General features: G+C 41.5%; 1 protein-coding gene across 3 annotated transcripts in view; it reads left to right on the top strand.

The window, feature by feature from the left end:
* Positions 1–4,147: 4,147 nt before the first annotated feature.
* The window catches only part of LOC140210050 (polymeric immunoglobulin receptor-like), a 33,055-nt gene continuing 21,582 nt past the window's right edge, over positions 4,148–15,620 (top strand). The window contains exons 1-4 of one of the 3 annotated variants that reach the window (XM_072278826.1): positions 4,148–4,287; positions 10,805–10,976; positions 13,203–13,292; positions 14,677–14,997. In XM_072278826.1, coding sequence (XP_072134927.1) covers positions 13,253–13,292; positions 14,677–14,997 — 361 coding nt within the window. In that variant the 5' untranslated portion in view covers positions 4,148–4,287; positions 10,805–10,976; positions 13,203–13,252. The remainder of the gene's footprint in view (positions 4,288–10,804; positions 10,977–13,202; positions 13,293–14,676; positions 14,998–15,620) is intronic. The other 2 variants (XM_072278827.1, XM_072278825.1) reach the window with 2 other exon arrangements.

Here is a 15,620-nt window from a genome sequence, read left to right as displayed (position 1 = left end):
AACTGTCGACAGTTTAGGCTGAGTCTCTGCATCAAGTCTGAGTGGAGAGGAAGATAGTGTAAATAGGAGAGGGGGAGATGTGAATCTGGGTCTACTAGGTGGTCAGGGACTGAGGAGGGGTGAAGCATGACAGGCAAATGGAATGGGGAGGAAAAGGGGTGGATTTTGAAGATGGCTGAGAGGTGGAAGCAGATAAAGGGAAAAAGGGAGTAGTGTGTAGCCAAGTGGGGGGAGAATATATCCAGCTACTGAAATCTCCTGGAGGCTGTTCAGTGGGAATATCAGGTCTACCATCGCTGGAATCTGATTTCACTCTGCAGGGAACACGCTGACATTGTCTTGATATCAGTGTCTTTCCTGGGCCATTTCACTGGGGCAATTAAGTAAAGAATACAACTAGATCTGGAGTCAAAGATAAGCCAGGGTGGGTAGGGATGAGAGATTTCTGTCCCTAAAGGCTTTTCTGATCCAGATGGGATTTTGAAAATCTGGTAGTTGATTATTACCATCATTGATATGTGGTTATAAATTCTAGAAATAATTAATAAATAGGATTTAAACACATAATATATCCTTATGGAAATTGAAATCATGCTTGGAGTTCTTGACACTGAAGTGGTAATGACCACTGTTACACCACCTTCCAACTACACATAGAAATACCTTACAGATGCAAAATATAAGATTTCCATCAGAAATTAGAGCAGCATCCTAAATGAAACGGCTGTTATATTTGTGTACGTTCGGCTGCACTTCATACCGGAATTATTGGTTGCTCATCATGGTTCACATTCTGGACGTGACCTGGACCTGTTTTTACACTCGTGTTCCAAGATATTTGTTTGCATGAAGTTGTTCCTTTCCCTCAAATCTGAAAATGCCTCCCTCAGTTTCAGGTGCATTGTGTGAGGAGAAAGATGTAAGAGGGGTTGTGGGAAGAGCGATCACAATCGATTATCACTGATGCAACGTACCGCTCACACACAAAGTATTGGTACCATGGATAGAGTCAACAATGTTCAGTTTTAGTGGAAACAAATGGGCAGCACGGACGGAGTAGCCGAGCGTCAATCACAGATAACCCGGAATGGGGAGTATTTGCTGTTACTATGGAGGATCTTCACACGGGAGATACAGGATGGTACGGCTGTAGAATTACAGCAACAGGTGTTGATACGAGATTTTATGCTTATAGAATTGCTGCTCCATGGATGTTTTTTTTTTTGTTTTTTGCACTATTCTCTACCAACTCTAGAGACAGTGTGAAAATTCCAGGAGATCTGCATTATCTGAGATACTCAAACAACCGCTTACAATCATTTCATGCGTAAAGTTACTTTGATCACACTTCTTCCACATTCTGATGTTTGACCTGAACAACAACTGAATCTCTGGACCATGTCTGCATGCTTTTATGGACTGTGTTGAATTGAATTGACTATATTTCTTACATCCTTCACATACATGAGGAGTAAATATTATTACACTACATCTCTGTCTGAACCTGCAAAGTGCAATTTATAGTCATTTGTAATAAATAGTATGTACAACAGGACAGTCAATGTAGCATAGACATACAATTGTATCAGCGTGAATTAATCTGTCTGATGGCCTGATGGAAGAAGCTGTCCCAGAACAGTTTGTGGTTAGGGTGACTTGGGTCCCTAATGATCCTACAGGCCTTTTTTATGCACCTATCACTGTAAATATCCTGGATATTGGGAAGTTCACATCCACAGATGTGCTGGGCTGTCCGCACCACTCTCTGCAGAGTCCTGTGATTGAGGGAGGTACAGTTCCCATACCAGGTAGTGATGCAGCCAGTCAGAATGCTCTCAATTGTGTCCCTGTAGAAAGTCCTGAGGATTTGGGGACCCATGCCAAACTTCTTCAACCATCAGAGGTGAAAGAGGTGCTGTTGTGCTTTTTACGCCACACAACCAGTATGTACAGACCACTTGAGATCCTTGGTGATGTGTATGCCAAGGAACTTGATGCTGTTTACCTTCTCAACCTCAGATCCATTGATGTCAATAGTGGTTAGCCTGTGTCCATTCCTCCTGTCATCCACAACCAGCTCCTTTGTTTTTGCGACATCGAGGCAGAGGTTGTTTTCTTGACACCACAGTGTCAGGGTGATGACTTCCCTGTAGGCTGTCTTGTTATTATTTGAGATAAGGCCAATCAATATAGTATCATCTGCAAATACAATTAGCAGATTAGAGCTGTAGGTGACAACACAGTCATGAGTATACAGAGAGTAAAGGAGGACGCTTAGGACACAGCCCTGAGGGGCTCCTGTGTTGAGGGTCAGAGGGGCAGAGATGAGGGAACCCCCCTTTTACCACCTGCCGGCGAACTGACAGGAAGTCCAGGATCCAGCTGCACAAGGCAGGGTGAAGGCTGAGGTCTCTGAGTATCTTGTCAAGCCTGGAGGGAATTATGGTGTTGAATGCTGAACTGTGGTCCAAGAACAGTATTCTCACATCAGCATCCCTCTTCTCCAGGTGTGTAAGTACGCTGCCACATGATTGGCTAATTAGATATTTGCATTTACAAACAGGTGAACAGGTGTACCTAATAAAGTGGTAGAGGAGTTTTTGATTTCATATGTTCATTTAGTGTCTGATTGTTGAATTCCTTTCCACAGAACCTGTGTCTTCTCCTGTGCTTCGATATCTGTCAACAGCAAATGTTTCACGTCTCAGGGACTCAGTGTCAGTTTCCTGTGAGTCCTTGCAGGGATCCTTTCCCATTCAGCACACATGGTCTGAAATAACCTCATCTGGGTATCCAACGGTATCAGGCACCAATGAAGTGGCTCGACGTTGTCAATCCTTCAATGCAAGTACCATCAATATTACTGCAGTGCCTGGAATTGGCACTGAACCACTACTCACAAGATTTCCTTTTTTCAATTTTTTGCTCCATCCTCTGTGAACTTTAGAGACTGTAATGTGTACAAATCCCAGGAGATCATCAGTTTCTGAGATACTCAAACTACTCCATCTGGCACCTACAACCATTCCACAATAAAGTCACTTAGAACACATTTCTTCCCATTCTGATGTTTGTTCTGAAGAACAACTGAACGTCTTGACCATGGTTTTTTCTCTTCCTCTCATTCCTTTTCCTTCCTCAGTTAACTTTTTGTCATCAACCCTTTACTTGATGACTCATCATGGATAACATTTTAACTCAAGCAAGAGAAAAAGCTTCTGGAGGAACTTAGGGAGTCAGATAGCATCTGCAGATTGAATTGAATTGAATTCACTTTACTTCTTACATCCATCACATAAGGAGTAAAAATCTTTACGTTACATCTCCATCTGAATGTACAATGTGCAAATTACAGTAATTTGTAATAAAGAGTATGAACAGTAAGATATACAACAGAACAGTCAATATAGCTTAGAAATACAATTGTGTCAGTGTGAATTAATCAGTCTGATGGTCTGGTGGAAGAAGCTGTCCCGGAGCCTGTTGGTCCTGGCTTTTATGCTGCGATACTGTTTCCCGGATCGTAGCAGCTGGAACAGTTTGTGGTCGGGGTAACTTGGTTTGCCAATAATCCTTCGGGTCCTTTTTACGCACCTGTCACTTTTAATGTCCGGCAGAATGGTCAACATTGCAGATTAAGCTGCTGCATCATGACTCCTCCAGCAATTTATTTTTGCTGCAGATTATAACATCTGCTGTCGCTGGCGTCTAACAATTCGACTTTTCTCATTATTTCTATCTGTTATTGGGAATTGTCTTTAATTTTGACAAATATAATTAAGAGCTTTTGATATTCTGGCCTTTTACCTCATCCCACCTTCCTATCACTTCCCCCTGGGTCCCCTTCTCCTTCCCTTTCTCCTATGTTCCACGGTCCTCTCCTACGAGATTCCTTCCTCTCCAGCCCTTTACCTTACCCACCCACTTGGCTTCACCAATCACTTTCCAGCTAGCCTGCATCCCCTCACCCCATCCTTTCATTCTGGTGTCTTCCCCTTTCCTTTTCAGACCTGATAAAGGATTCCGGCCCAAAATATCGACTGTATGTTCATTTACATAGATGCTTCCTGACTTACTGAGTTCCTCCAGAATTTTGTGTGTGTTGCTTTTCATATGTTCACATATCAGCCTAAGTTAGCTCACTGTGGTTTCGCGATTGGACTTCCTGCCCTCTTCTTCCTTAATTTTATTCAACAGCAATTTCACTCTGTGAACAGACAAGTGCTGACAGGGTCTCAGTGAATAAAACAATGTGGATTTTGATTCTTCTGATTAGTTTCCTACCCGGTGAGTGACAACCAGCATGGGGTATTTTTATAATCAGTTTTGGTTTGCATTGTTTCCAGAACAGAGCTTGAATACGTGTAGACACTAAAGATGTCAGAAACTGGAGTTCAGAGAAATCTCCTGGAGGAACTCAGCAGGCCAAGCAGCATCTGTCTGGGGGAAGGGAATTGTTGGTGGTTTGGGTTGAGACTCTGCATTGAACCTGAGTGGAGAGGGAAGATGGTGTAAATAGGAGAGAGGACATTGTGAAATAGGATCAGTTACTTGGACTGCACCCCATGGTTCTGAAGGAGCTAACTGAAGAGATTGTAGAGGCATGAGTAATAATCTTTCAAGTATGGTTCCAGAGGAATGGAAAACTACAAATGTCACTCATTTCTTTAAGAAGGGAGGGAGACAAAAGGCAGGATGTTATAGGACAATTAGTCCGACTTCAGTGTTTGCTAAGATGTTAGAATCTGTTATTAAGGATGAGGTTTCAGAGTACTTGGAGGTATATGGTAAGATAGGCTGAAGTCAGCATAATCTGCTTAAGGAGAAATCTACCCTGCCAAATTTGTTAGAACTCCTTAAAGAATTAACAGGCTGCATAGAGGAACGAGACTTTGTCCATCAGTGGATGTTGTTTACTTGGATTTTCAAAAGCCTTTTGACAAAGTGCTGCACTAGTCAAAGTCAAAGTAAATTTATTATCAAAGTACATGCATGTCAGCATATACTACAGTGAGATTCATTTTCTTTCAGGCGTTTAGAGAAAAATAAAGCAATGTGATAGAATTTGTGTAAACCTACATAAATGAAGTCAGACAAACAACCAAGGTGCAAAAGAAGACAAATAGTGCAGATAAAAATACACATATTTTAATACATTATTTTTATACTGAGAGTATGAGCTGCAGAATCCTTGAAAGTGAGACTGATTCCATGTGTTGTGGAATCAGTTCATAGTTCAAGTGAGTGAAGTTATCCACATCGGTTCAGGAGTATGATGATGAAAGGGTAATTACTGTTCCTGAAAATTGGGGAGTAGACGCTGAAGGGTCTGAGCCCGAAACGTGGACAGTACCTGTTTCTATAGGTGCTGCCTGGCCTGCTAAGTTTCTCTGGCATTTGTGTGTTACTATAAGATCAATCTAATCCATCCCTTCTAAAGCTCTCCTATAATCCATAAGCCTATCTAAGAGTCTTTTAAGTGTATCTGCCTCTACCATCACTCCTGGCAAGGTTTTTCATGCTCCCACCACTCTGTGTAAAGAACATGCCTCGGACACCCTCTCAATCCTTTCCTCCAATCACCTTGAAATTATTCCCCCACACATTGGCCATTTCTGCCCTGAGATATTCTCTGGATCTCCGCTTGATCTCTGCCTCTGATCATCTTATACATCTCTATCATGTTGTCTCTCACCCTCATTCGCTTCAATTCTGAATTCTCTTCAGATCCTCAAGAATTTTGCTTTCAATTTCAGTTTACTTTTGGTTAGAGAGAGATGGATTGTGGAGATGGAGAGATGGGGTAAGAGGAGTTGTAGGAAAGGTGATCATAAATGATTGCCCCTATGCAACAGTAAATCAGTCACACACAATGTATTGGTGCCATGGAATATTGGTCACCAATATTCAGTTTCAGTAGAAACCAATGGGCTACAGGGTCGGGAAGGAAATATTGCATGTATATTCTGTTTTATTTTTAAAAATTAGCTTTATATTCATCAAATTTACATCAAAACTTCGAAGCATACAGTGAAATCCATCTTCTTGTGTCAAATGAATTAGTGAAGACTGTGCTGGGATTAGGCTGGGTTAAATCGGTGGGTTACTGGGCAGTGTGGCTCATTGGGCCTAAAGAGCCTGTTCTGTGCTGAATCTCCAAATAAATAAATACTGAGAACACGAGTTATGGAGTCCTTGAAAGTGAGCCCTTAGGTTTCTGTGTCATGATCAGTTCAGTGTTGAGTGAGTGAAGTTATCCATGCTGATTCAGGTGCCTGATCTTGAAACTATAGTCTGTCAGTTACTGAAACTTGATACCTTAATATGTGAATCCTCTGTCATATTAATCAAAGAAACTGACATCATCTCAATCAAAGGTGAAAGATATACAACTATAATAAGCTCAAAATTGGTGTGTAGGTTGCAGTTTTATTCCAGGTTGAAACTCGCTGCATAAGAGTGACCTGCTGCAGTTTTCAATGTAATGCTGGCCTTTTGCCTTACTTATTCTCTTTCTCATCCACTGTGTGAAAAAAACTTGTGCTATACCACATCGTTATCTGATTACAAAGAATCTTCTAATATTTTGCGTTTTGTTATCATGAGTGATGATCTTTACATCTGCAAACAGCTCCCTTCATGTAGCAGCTCCGAGGCGAATTGTACATCGACGGGTTACAGTTACATGTCAACTCTGAGAAAAGTAGCAACTTCTATTTGCAGATTCACACCCCGTTGACCATTGCAAGCTGCAACAAGGCAATCACTCATTTTGTTCAACACCCAACTTTTAATTCCATTGTTCATTCGTCTTTAATACCCCTGAATATTGACTGGAAATATACCCAATTTCAATTAACTTTTATTTTATTCTGATCAAATGATTGCATAATTGTCAGAAAAGAAACTTCAATTTATTATTGAAGGACATACTGTATATGTCACCATATACTATTTCATTTACTTTCAGGCATTCACCGTAAATACAAAGAAACACAATAGAATCAGTGGAAACTACACACAAAGACAAATAACCAATGAGTAAAAAAAAATGGAAATACTAAAAGAAAAACAAAATAATAATCATAGTAATAGGTAAATAAGTTCTAAATAATATTTGAGAACATGAATTGTAGAATCCTTGAAAGTGAGTCCATAGGTTGAGAAATCAGTTCAGTGATAGGTGAAATTATCCACTCTGGTTCAGAAGCCCCATGATTAAGGGGTAATATCTGTTCCTGAACCTGCTGGTGTGGGACATGAGGCTCCTGTACCTGCTTCCTGACGGCAACAGGAAGAAGAGAGCATGGCCTAGTTGATGATAGATGCTGTTTTTAGTGTGACAATGTGCTCCACAGTGAGGAGGGGTTTATCTGTGATCAACTGGACTTTATCCACTACCTTTTATAGGTTTATCCATTCAAGGACATTGGTGTTTTCATACCATGCCATGATGCAACCAGTAAGAATATGCTCCACTGTGGATCTATAGAACTTTGTCAAAGTTTTAGATGACAGTTTGATCTTTGCAAATTTTTAAGTAAATAATGCGCTGTCAGCTTTCTTTGTGCTGGACCCAGGACAGATCCTCTAAAATGATAATGCCAAGGAATTTAAAGTTACTGACTCTTTCCACCTTTGATTTCCTGCTGAATACTGGCTCGTGGACTTCTGGATACCTCATACTGTGGTCAATAATCAGCACTTTGGTTTTGATGATGTTAAATGAGAGATAGTTGTTGTGACACTATACAACCAGATTTTCAAACGTCCTCCTGTATACTGATTGAACACACACAAGTGTTGAAGGAACTCAACAGATCAGGCAGCATCTCTGTAAAGGAATTAGCACTGAACGTTTTGGGCCATTGAACCCAGTTTCAGGTCAGGGACCCCTCCTCAGATCTGGATAAATAATGGAACACTGTCAGTTTAGAAAGCAGATCTGCTCAGAGGAATGAGGTGTAAGACAAAGACAATACAGTTCAGTCCCAGGTGATGAAGCCCTGATTTATGGACACTTCTGCATATGAAAACAGATCTCTACATAGTGATGTAAATTATTTGAAATATAAAATGCAAAATAATTAATTGCATAAGTATTCACCCCCTTCAAGTCAGTACTTCGTAGATGCACTTTTGGCAACAATTACTGCCCTGAGTCTGTGTTCGGACTTCCGTATTCTTTACTTGTCTTATTCTGTAAAAATAGAATATAGTTAAGTATCAATGGATGCCTCACGTAAACTAACTGTTGCAACCTTTCCCTGCATTGCCCTATCACTTCAGATCATAAGACGATGACACATAGTGGCAGAAGGCCATTCAGCCCATTGAGACTGTATCACCATTCTATAATGGCTCATTTATTGTTCACCTCAACCCTATTCTCCCAGTACCTTTTGACACCCTTACTAAACAAAAACCTATCAACCTCTGCTTTAAATATGTCCAAGGGCTTAGCCTCCTCAGCCATCTGTGATAATAAATTCCACAGAATCAGTACCTTTTGGTCAGGGACCCTTCTACCAGAGGAAACATCCTCTCCACATAGACACCAACCCAGGTCTAGGCCCTTCACTATTCAAGAGGTTTCATTGAGAACCCTTCCCCAATTCTTCTAAACTCCAGCGAGTACAGACCCCAAGACATCAAGCACTCCTCACATATTTACCCTCTCATGCCTGGTATTGTTCTCGGGAACCTCCTCTGGATCCGCTCCAAATACAGCACATCCTTTCAAAGATAAGGGGCCAAAAACTGTTCACCATCTTCCACATGCAGTCTGACCAATACCTCATGAAGCTGCTCTTTTTGTATGACTTCTCAACAACCGAATGGAAAATGTTTTACAATCCCACCATTGTATTTAGAGGTATGCACAGGATTGGGATCCAGTTTAAACACGATGGTTAAATGACCTTTTCACTTTTCTTCACCAAATTGTTATTGTTGTTCAGTGATCTAGCTGCTGAAACAAAAATACTTTGCTGAAGATGTTTTGTATCTCTGCACTTGTTCTCATCAGGATATTGACCCACAGTTAAAAACATAGAAAACCTACAGCACAATACAGGCCCTTTGGCCCACAAAGATGTGCCTAACATGTTCATACCTTAGAAATTACCAAGGGTTACCCATGGCCCTCTGATTTTCTAAGCTCCATGTACTTATCCAGGAGTCTCTTAAAAGACCCTATCTATCCACCTCCACCGCCATTGCTGACAGCCCATTCCATGCACTCACCACTCTCTGCATTAAAAACGTACACCTGACATCTCCTCTGTACCTACTTCCAAGTACCTTAAAACTATGCCCTCTCATGCTAGCCACTTCAGCCCTAGGAAAAGACCTCTGACTATCCACACAATTAATGTCTCTCACCATCTTATACACCTCTATCTATACATCTCATCCTCCGTTGCTCCAAGGAGAAAAGGCCGAGTTCACTCAACCTATTCTCATAAGGCATGCTCCCCAATCCAGGCAACATCCTTGTAAATCTCCTCTACACCCTTTCTATGGTTTCCACATCCTTCCTGTAGTGAGGCGACCAGAACTGAGCAGAGTACTCCAAGTGGGGTCTGACCAGGGTCCTATATAGCTGCAACATTACCTCTTGGCTCCTAACTCAATCCCACGATTGATGAAGGCCAATGCACCGCATGCTTTCTTAACCACAGAGTCAACCTGCGCAGCAGCTTTGAGTGTCATATGGACTTGGACCCCAAGATCCCTCTGATCCTCCACACTGCCAAGAGTCTAACCATTAATACTGTATACTGCCATCATATTTGACCTACCAAAATGAACCACCTCACACTTATCTGGGTTGAACTCCATCTGCACTTCTCAGCCCAGTTTTGCATCCTATCAATGTCCCGCTGTAACCTCTGACAGCCCTCCACACTATCCACAACACGCCCAAACTTTGTGTCATCAAATTTACTAACCCATCCCTCCACTTCCTCATCCAGGTTATTTATGAAAATGACCTTTGAGAAGTTTTCCAAGAAGTGATGGTGCAATGCAGGAAGAGGCCAGAACAATCTGTCAATGTGTAGCATCTGCTGTTACTTCTCTATATTCTGTTTGGTAAGACAAGTAAAGAAGACAGAAGTTCTAACCACATCATTCGCTGAGGGTGAACATTAGACTGATGACAGCAGTGACTGATGCAATAGAGCCAGCACTCATACTATACAATGTACAGAATTTAAGCAGATATACATTCATGGCTAATATACTGCACTGCTTTCCCCTAAAGCAAATGTAACAAACCCAAAATTACAACAGCTCTCCATCTATACTGAATTATTTTATGATTTATCTCTTGATATACAATGTGAAATTAAGTGTTTATAAACAATTGCAAAGTCAGCAACAAAAATTCAGGAAAATATAAATGAGCTACATTCTTGAATCACCTCAACCCTCATACTACAATGAGGTCAAAAGCAACACACACAAAATACTGGAGGGACTCAGCAGGTCAGTCAGAATCTATGGAGGTGAATAGACAGTCAAGGTTTCAGTCGGAGGCCCTTCTTTTACCAGTTCTCACCAGCCTGGTTCTTCTCCCTAGGCCCCTCCTCCTTTTTCTCCTATGGTCCACTTTCCTCTCACGTCAGATTCCTTCTTTTACTGCCTTTACACCTGTTCCTATCCAGCTGGCATCACTGATCACCTTCCAGATAGCCTTCCGCCCCTCACCCATCTTTTGATTCAGGCAACTTCTCACTTTCTTCTCAGACCTGACTAAGAGCCTGAGCCTGAAATGTCGACTATCTATTCATTTCCACAGATGCTGCCTGACTTGCTGAGTTCCCTCCAGCATTTTCTGTGTGTTGGTTTGGATTTCCAGCATCTGCAGATTTTCCAGTGTTTACAATGAAATCAAGGTTGAACAATTAACATTGTTCAGATAAAATTCAAGATGGCACCGAGAAGTCGTGACTCTGTGTAGAGCTCCAATGGTAATCATCAAACATTCCCATTTAGGACTGCTACATTTAATTTCACAACATACATTATGTCAGTGATATTAAGACTGATTTTGATTATGATTCTGTATTACTTCTACAATATGTGTGACATGTGAGAATTGTTATTCCTTGCACTGAAGCTCTCCTCAGACTTCATCTGTCCCAGATAATTGCACAGCATGAATGTGGATAGATCACACTTCGACTAACATAGGAAGATCTAACCTGGTGAACAGAGATACTGTGATGCTAGAGACTGAGAATCTCAGCAAAGATATGCAGGGTTAGGGGAAAGGGAGACCATGGAGTTGAGCTAGGTAAGACAGAAATGTCTTCTCCTTGGACAAGTGTGTCCAGCCCATTAACTGTGCCCTGTGATTCTATGAGAAATAGAAACTACAGGGGTTGTCTACTTAACACAGATCATTTCCTGTCAAAATTGAGTTGATTTGGTTTAAGAACAGATCTGATATGGATTTTACTCCATTGTGACTGTGTAATTCCATTCACTTGGTTTCCTCTCACATCTAACCAGAGTAAAGTGAAAATCCATCAGAGTTCTTGAAATTGCACTGACAGATGGAATAGAATTCAGAAAAGGTGTGCTTTAAAGTTTCCTTCAAAGAGCAGACACGGTTTTCAGAGAGGAGAGGGAATGAAGTGAAGTACTGTATGCTGAGTTTGCGTGAAAAGCCTCTTCTACATCACACCTATTTCCTACTTTGCTCCCTCCTCAGCAGCAAGCTCCCCAAAACATTGAATTATCAGAATCAAAATCAGAACCCGAATCAGAATCACTTTTATTATCACTGGCATGTGTCATGAAATTTGTTAACTTAGCAGCAGCAGTTCAATGTAATATATAATATAGAAGAAGAGAAAAAAATAAATTACAGTATACATATACTGAATGGATTAAAATCATGCACAAACAGAAATAATATACATTAAAAAAGTGAGGTAGTCTTTATGCATAAAATACCTATTTAGGAATTGGATGACAGAGGGGAAAAGGCTGTTCCTGAATTGCTGAGTGTGTGCCTTCAGGCTTCTGTATCTCCCTACTGATGGTAACAATGAGAAAAGGGTTTGCCCTGAGTGCTGGGGGTACCAAGGCAAGATCCGGAATGACGGACAAAGCTTGGAGTGTAAGTCCATAACTCCCTGAAATTTGGAACAGAGGGAGATGTGTTTCCGCTAATGGCAATGAGCCAGCAATGTGCATATGAAAATTCAGGTTGCAAATGTATAAAAATATGATTAGGACACACTTCAGGTCAGTGTGTAGTTGTGTTTGCAGCATAGCAAGAAAGATGTGGAAACATTGGAGGGATTGCAGAAGAGGTTCAGCAGATTGCTGCCTGTATCAGAAGACCATAGGACCAAAAGGCAGAGAGAAGAATTAGGCCATTCTTCCCTTTGAGTCTATTCCACCATTCCATTGTGCCTGATTTATTTTCTCTCTCAACCCTATTCTGCTGCCTTCTCCCCATAATCTTTCATGCCCTTACTATTCAAGAATTTATCAATCTCCACTTTAAATATACCCAGTGAATTGGCCTCCACGGTCATCTGTGACAGTGAATATAACAGATTCACCACCATCCAGCTAAAACAATTTTCCCTCATCTCTGTTCTAAAGGAATGTGCTTGTACTCAGAGGCACTGCCCTCTGATCCTAGAACTCACAGGGAACATCCTCTCCACATCCACTCTGTCTTGTCCTTTCAATATTCAATAGGTTTGAATATGATTCCCCCTCTCCCCCTCATTCTTCTAATCTCCAGTGAGTACACGCCTAGAGCCATCAAACTTTCTCCTCACACTCACAACACTCTACATGGGCTCTTTCTCTTTCCATCGTTAACTTTTCACCATGAACACTGTTCCCAATGACGCACCACAGCTAACACTATAAATCATGCAAAAAATAAATTGAACTTCAGGAGTCAGGTGGTCAACATTTCAGCTTAATTCCCTGCTTCAGGACACCTACAGTCGTTTATTTTGACTTCAGATTAAAACGTTTCCTGTTGCTTGTCTCTAATATTTTAACACTTCTCATCACTTCATTCACTCTTTGAGAATAGTTTAAGTGTTCCTGTTCTGCTAAATATAACTAAAAGCTTTTCAGATTGTCATGTACCACACACCAATTGTGTTACTGTAGTTTTTTTGATCAAACTTCCGACTGACTTCTTCCTTATTTTATTTCAGTCATTTCTCTCTGAGGACAGACAGGTCCTGCTTGTGTCTCCGTGAATAAAATGCTGTGGACGTTGATCCTTCTGACTGGTTTCCTACCTGGTGAGTTACAGACAGCACTGGACAACTGCATAATCAGTGTTGGATTGGGGGTCGTACAACGTTTCCACAAGAATGCTTGATACCCGTAGACACTAAAGCTGTCGGAAACTGGAGCTCAGAGTTCACTCATGGAGAAACTCAATGGGTCAAGCAGCTTCTGTCAGGGGCAGAGGAAATGTCAATGGTTCGGGTCGAGACCCTGCCTCATGTGTGAGTAGAGCGGGAGAGGGTTAAATAGGAGAGGGGGAAGTGTGAAACTGGGTCCTCAAGTTAGTCGGGGCTGAGGAATAGTGAAGCACAACAGGCAAATGGAATGGGGTGGAAAAGGGATGGTGTTTGGAGGTGGGTGAGAGGTGGAAGCAGATAAGGAGAAAAGAAGAATTGTGTAGAGCCAGGTTTGGGGAGAATATGTCCAGCTGGAGAAATCTACTGCAACCTGTTAAGCGAGAACATCAGATCTACCATTGCTGGGATCTGTTCTCTCTCTGCAGGGATCACTGCGACATTTGACGTTATTGTCTTGAAATCAGAGTCCTTCCTGGGCCACTTCAGTGGTGCAGTTAGCATAGAACGTTACTAGATCTGGAGTCAAAGGTAAACCAGGGTGGTAGGGATAAGAAATTTCTCTCCCTAAAAGTCTTTCCAATCTAGATGGGATCTTTACAATCTGACAGTTCATCATTATTATTATTGATACTTGTTTTTTAAATACCAGAAATAATAAATTGGATTTTCATACTCAAAGTATCTCAACAGTTATTGAAATCTCACCTGAGTTTCTAGACACAGAAGCACTAATGACCACTGTTGCGCCACCTTCTAACTACACATAGAAATACTTGATAGGTACAATATTTACAAATTGCTTCAGAACCTTGTCTGAACACACACAGGCGCACACACACACACACACACACACACACACACACACACACACACACACACACACACACAAAATTGGGAGCATCTTATGAAATAGCTGGAAGCTCTGTGGACATTTCAAAGGCTGACATATTCTGAAGCAACTGAAAGTTGAACACTTTCATGGCCTCAAAAGCTGTGTATGGTATTGAATTCCATAGAGTCAACACCCTCTGGCTACACTACGGCTCTCCCCCAGCAGTGCACTGGAAGATCAGCCCTGGGTTTCTGCTCAGGATTCTGGAGTGGGAAGTGAACCCACAATGTACCGACACAGGGAAGAGAGATCACTGACACGGCTGACACAGTAACAGCACTGACTGCACTTCACACAAAAATCATTGGCTGTGTTGTCATGGACCACATGCTGTACATGACCTGCACCTGCTTTTACCGTCATGTTGAAAAATAATTGTTGTATTAAATTGTTCCTTTCCCTCACATCTGACAATGCCTCCCTCAGTTTCAGGTGCATTGTGGGCAGAGAAATCTGTAAGAGGAGTTGTGGGAAGAGCGATCACAATCGATTGTCACTATGAAGAAAAGTACCGCTCACACACAAAGTATTGGTGCCATGGATGGACTCTCTATTGTTCAGTTTTAGTGCAAACAAATGAGCAGCACAGACGGAGTGGACGAGTGTCAATCACAGATAACCCGGAACGGAGAATATTTACTGTTACTATGGAAGATCTTCACTCTGGAGATTCAGGATGGTACGGCTGTGGAATTACAACACCAGGTCTCGATACAAGATTTAATTTAGAACTAACAGTAAATGATGGTAGGTTTCTCAGTGATTGATTTGTGCCTTCCATAAAATAAAAGTCTCATGATATTTGCCAGACACTGTCCATCCCTCACTATCTCTGCATTAATATCAGTACCAAATGTCTCCCTCTATACGGCAGGTCACTGAACCCAGTTACAATTTCATTCTCTCCTGAAAGCCTCCAAACATGTGACAGATATCTCACAAGTTGCTGCCTTTAAACCTCCTGAACATAACAGAGTGGCCACTGAGTGGATGTTCATGGTCTCTTGCTTCTGTGGCTCATCCACTTCGAGCTTTGACGTGTTGTACCTTCAGATGCTCTTCAGCACACCGCTGTCATAACCCACGGTTATTTGAATTCCCGTCACCTTTCTGTCAGCATGAACATGTCTGGCCATTCTCCTCTGACCTCTTTCATTAATAAAGCACTTTTGTTCACAGAATTGCTGCTCTCTGGATGTTTTTTCATGTTGTTCGTACCATTCTCACTAAACTCTAGAGACAGTTGTGTGTGAAAATCCCAGGAGGATAGTAGTGCCTTAGATATTTACTACCCCGTCTGGCACCAGCAATAATTGCATGCTCAAAGGTACTTAGATCACAATACTTCCGCATTCTGACTTTGGCCTAAC

The sequence above is a fragment of the Mobula birostris genome, chromosome 14, assembly GCF_030028105.1.
Source record: "Mobula birostris isolate sMobBir1 chromosome 14, sMobBir1.hap1, whole genome shotgun sequence".
Taxonomy (NCBI): Eukaryota; Metazoa; Chordata; class Chondrichthyes; order Myliobatiformes; family Myliobatidae; genus Mobula; species Mobula birostris.
The sequence above is the reverse complement of the archived record's forward strand: the minus strand, read 5'-3'. Positions and strand labels throughout refer to the sequence as shown.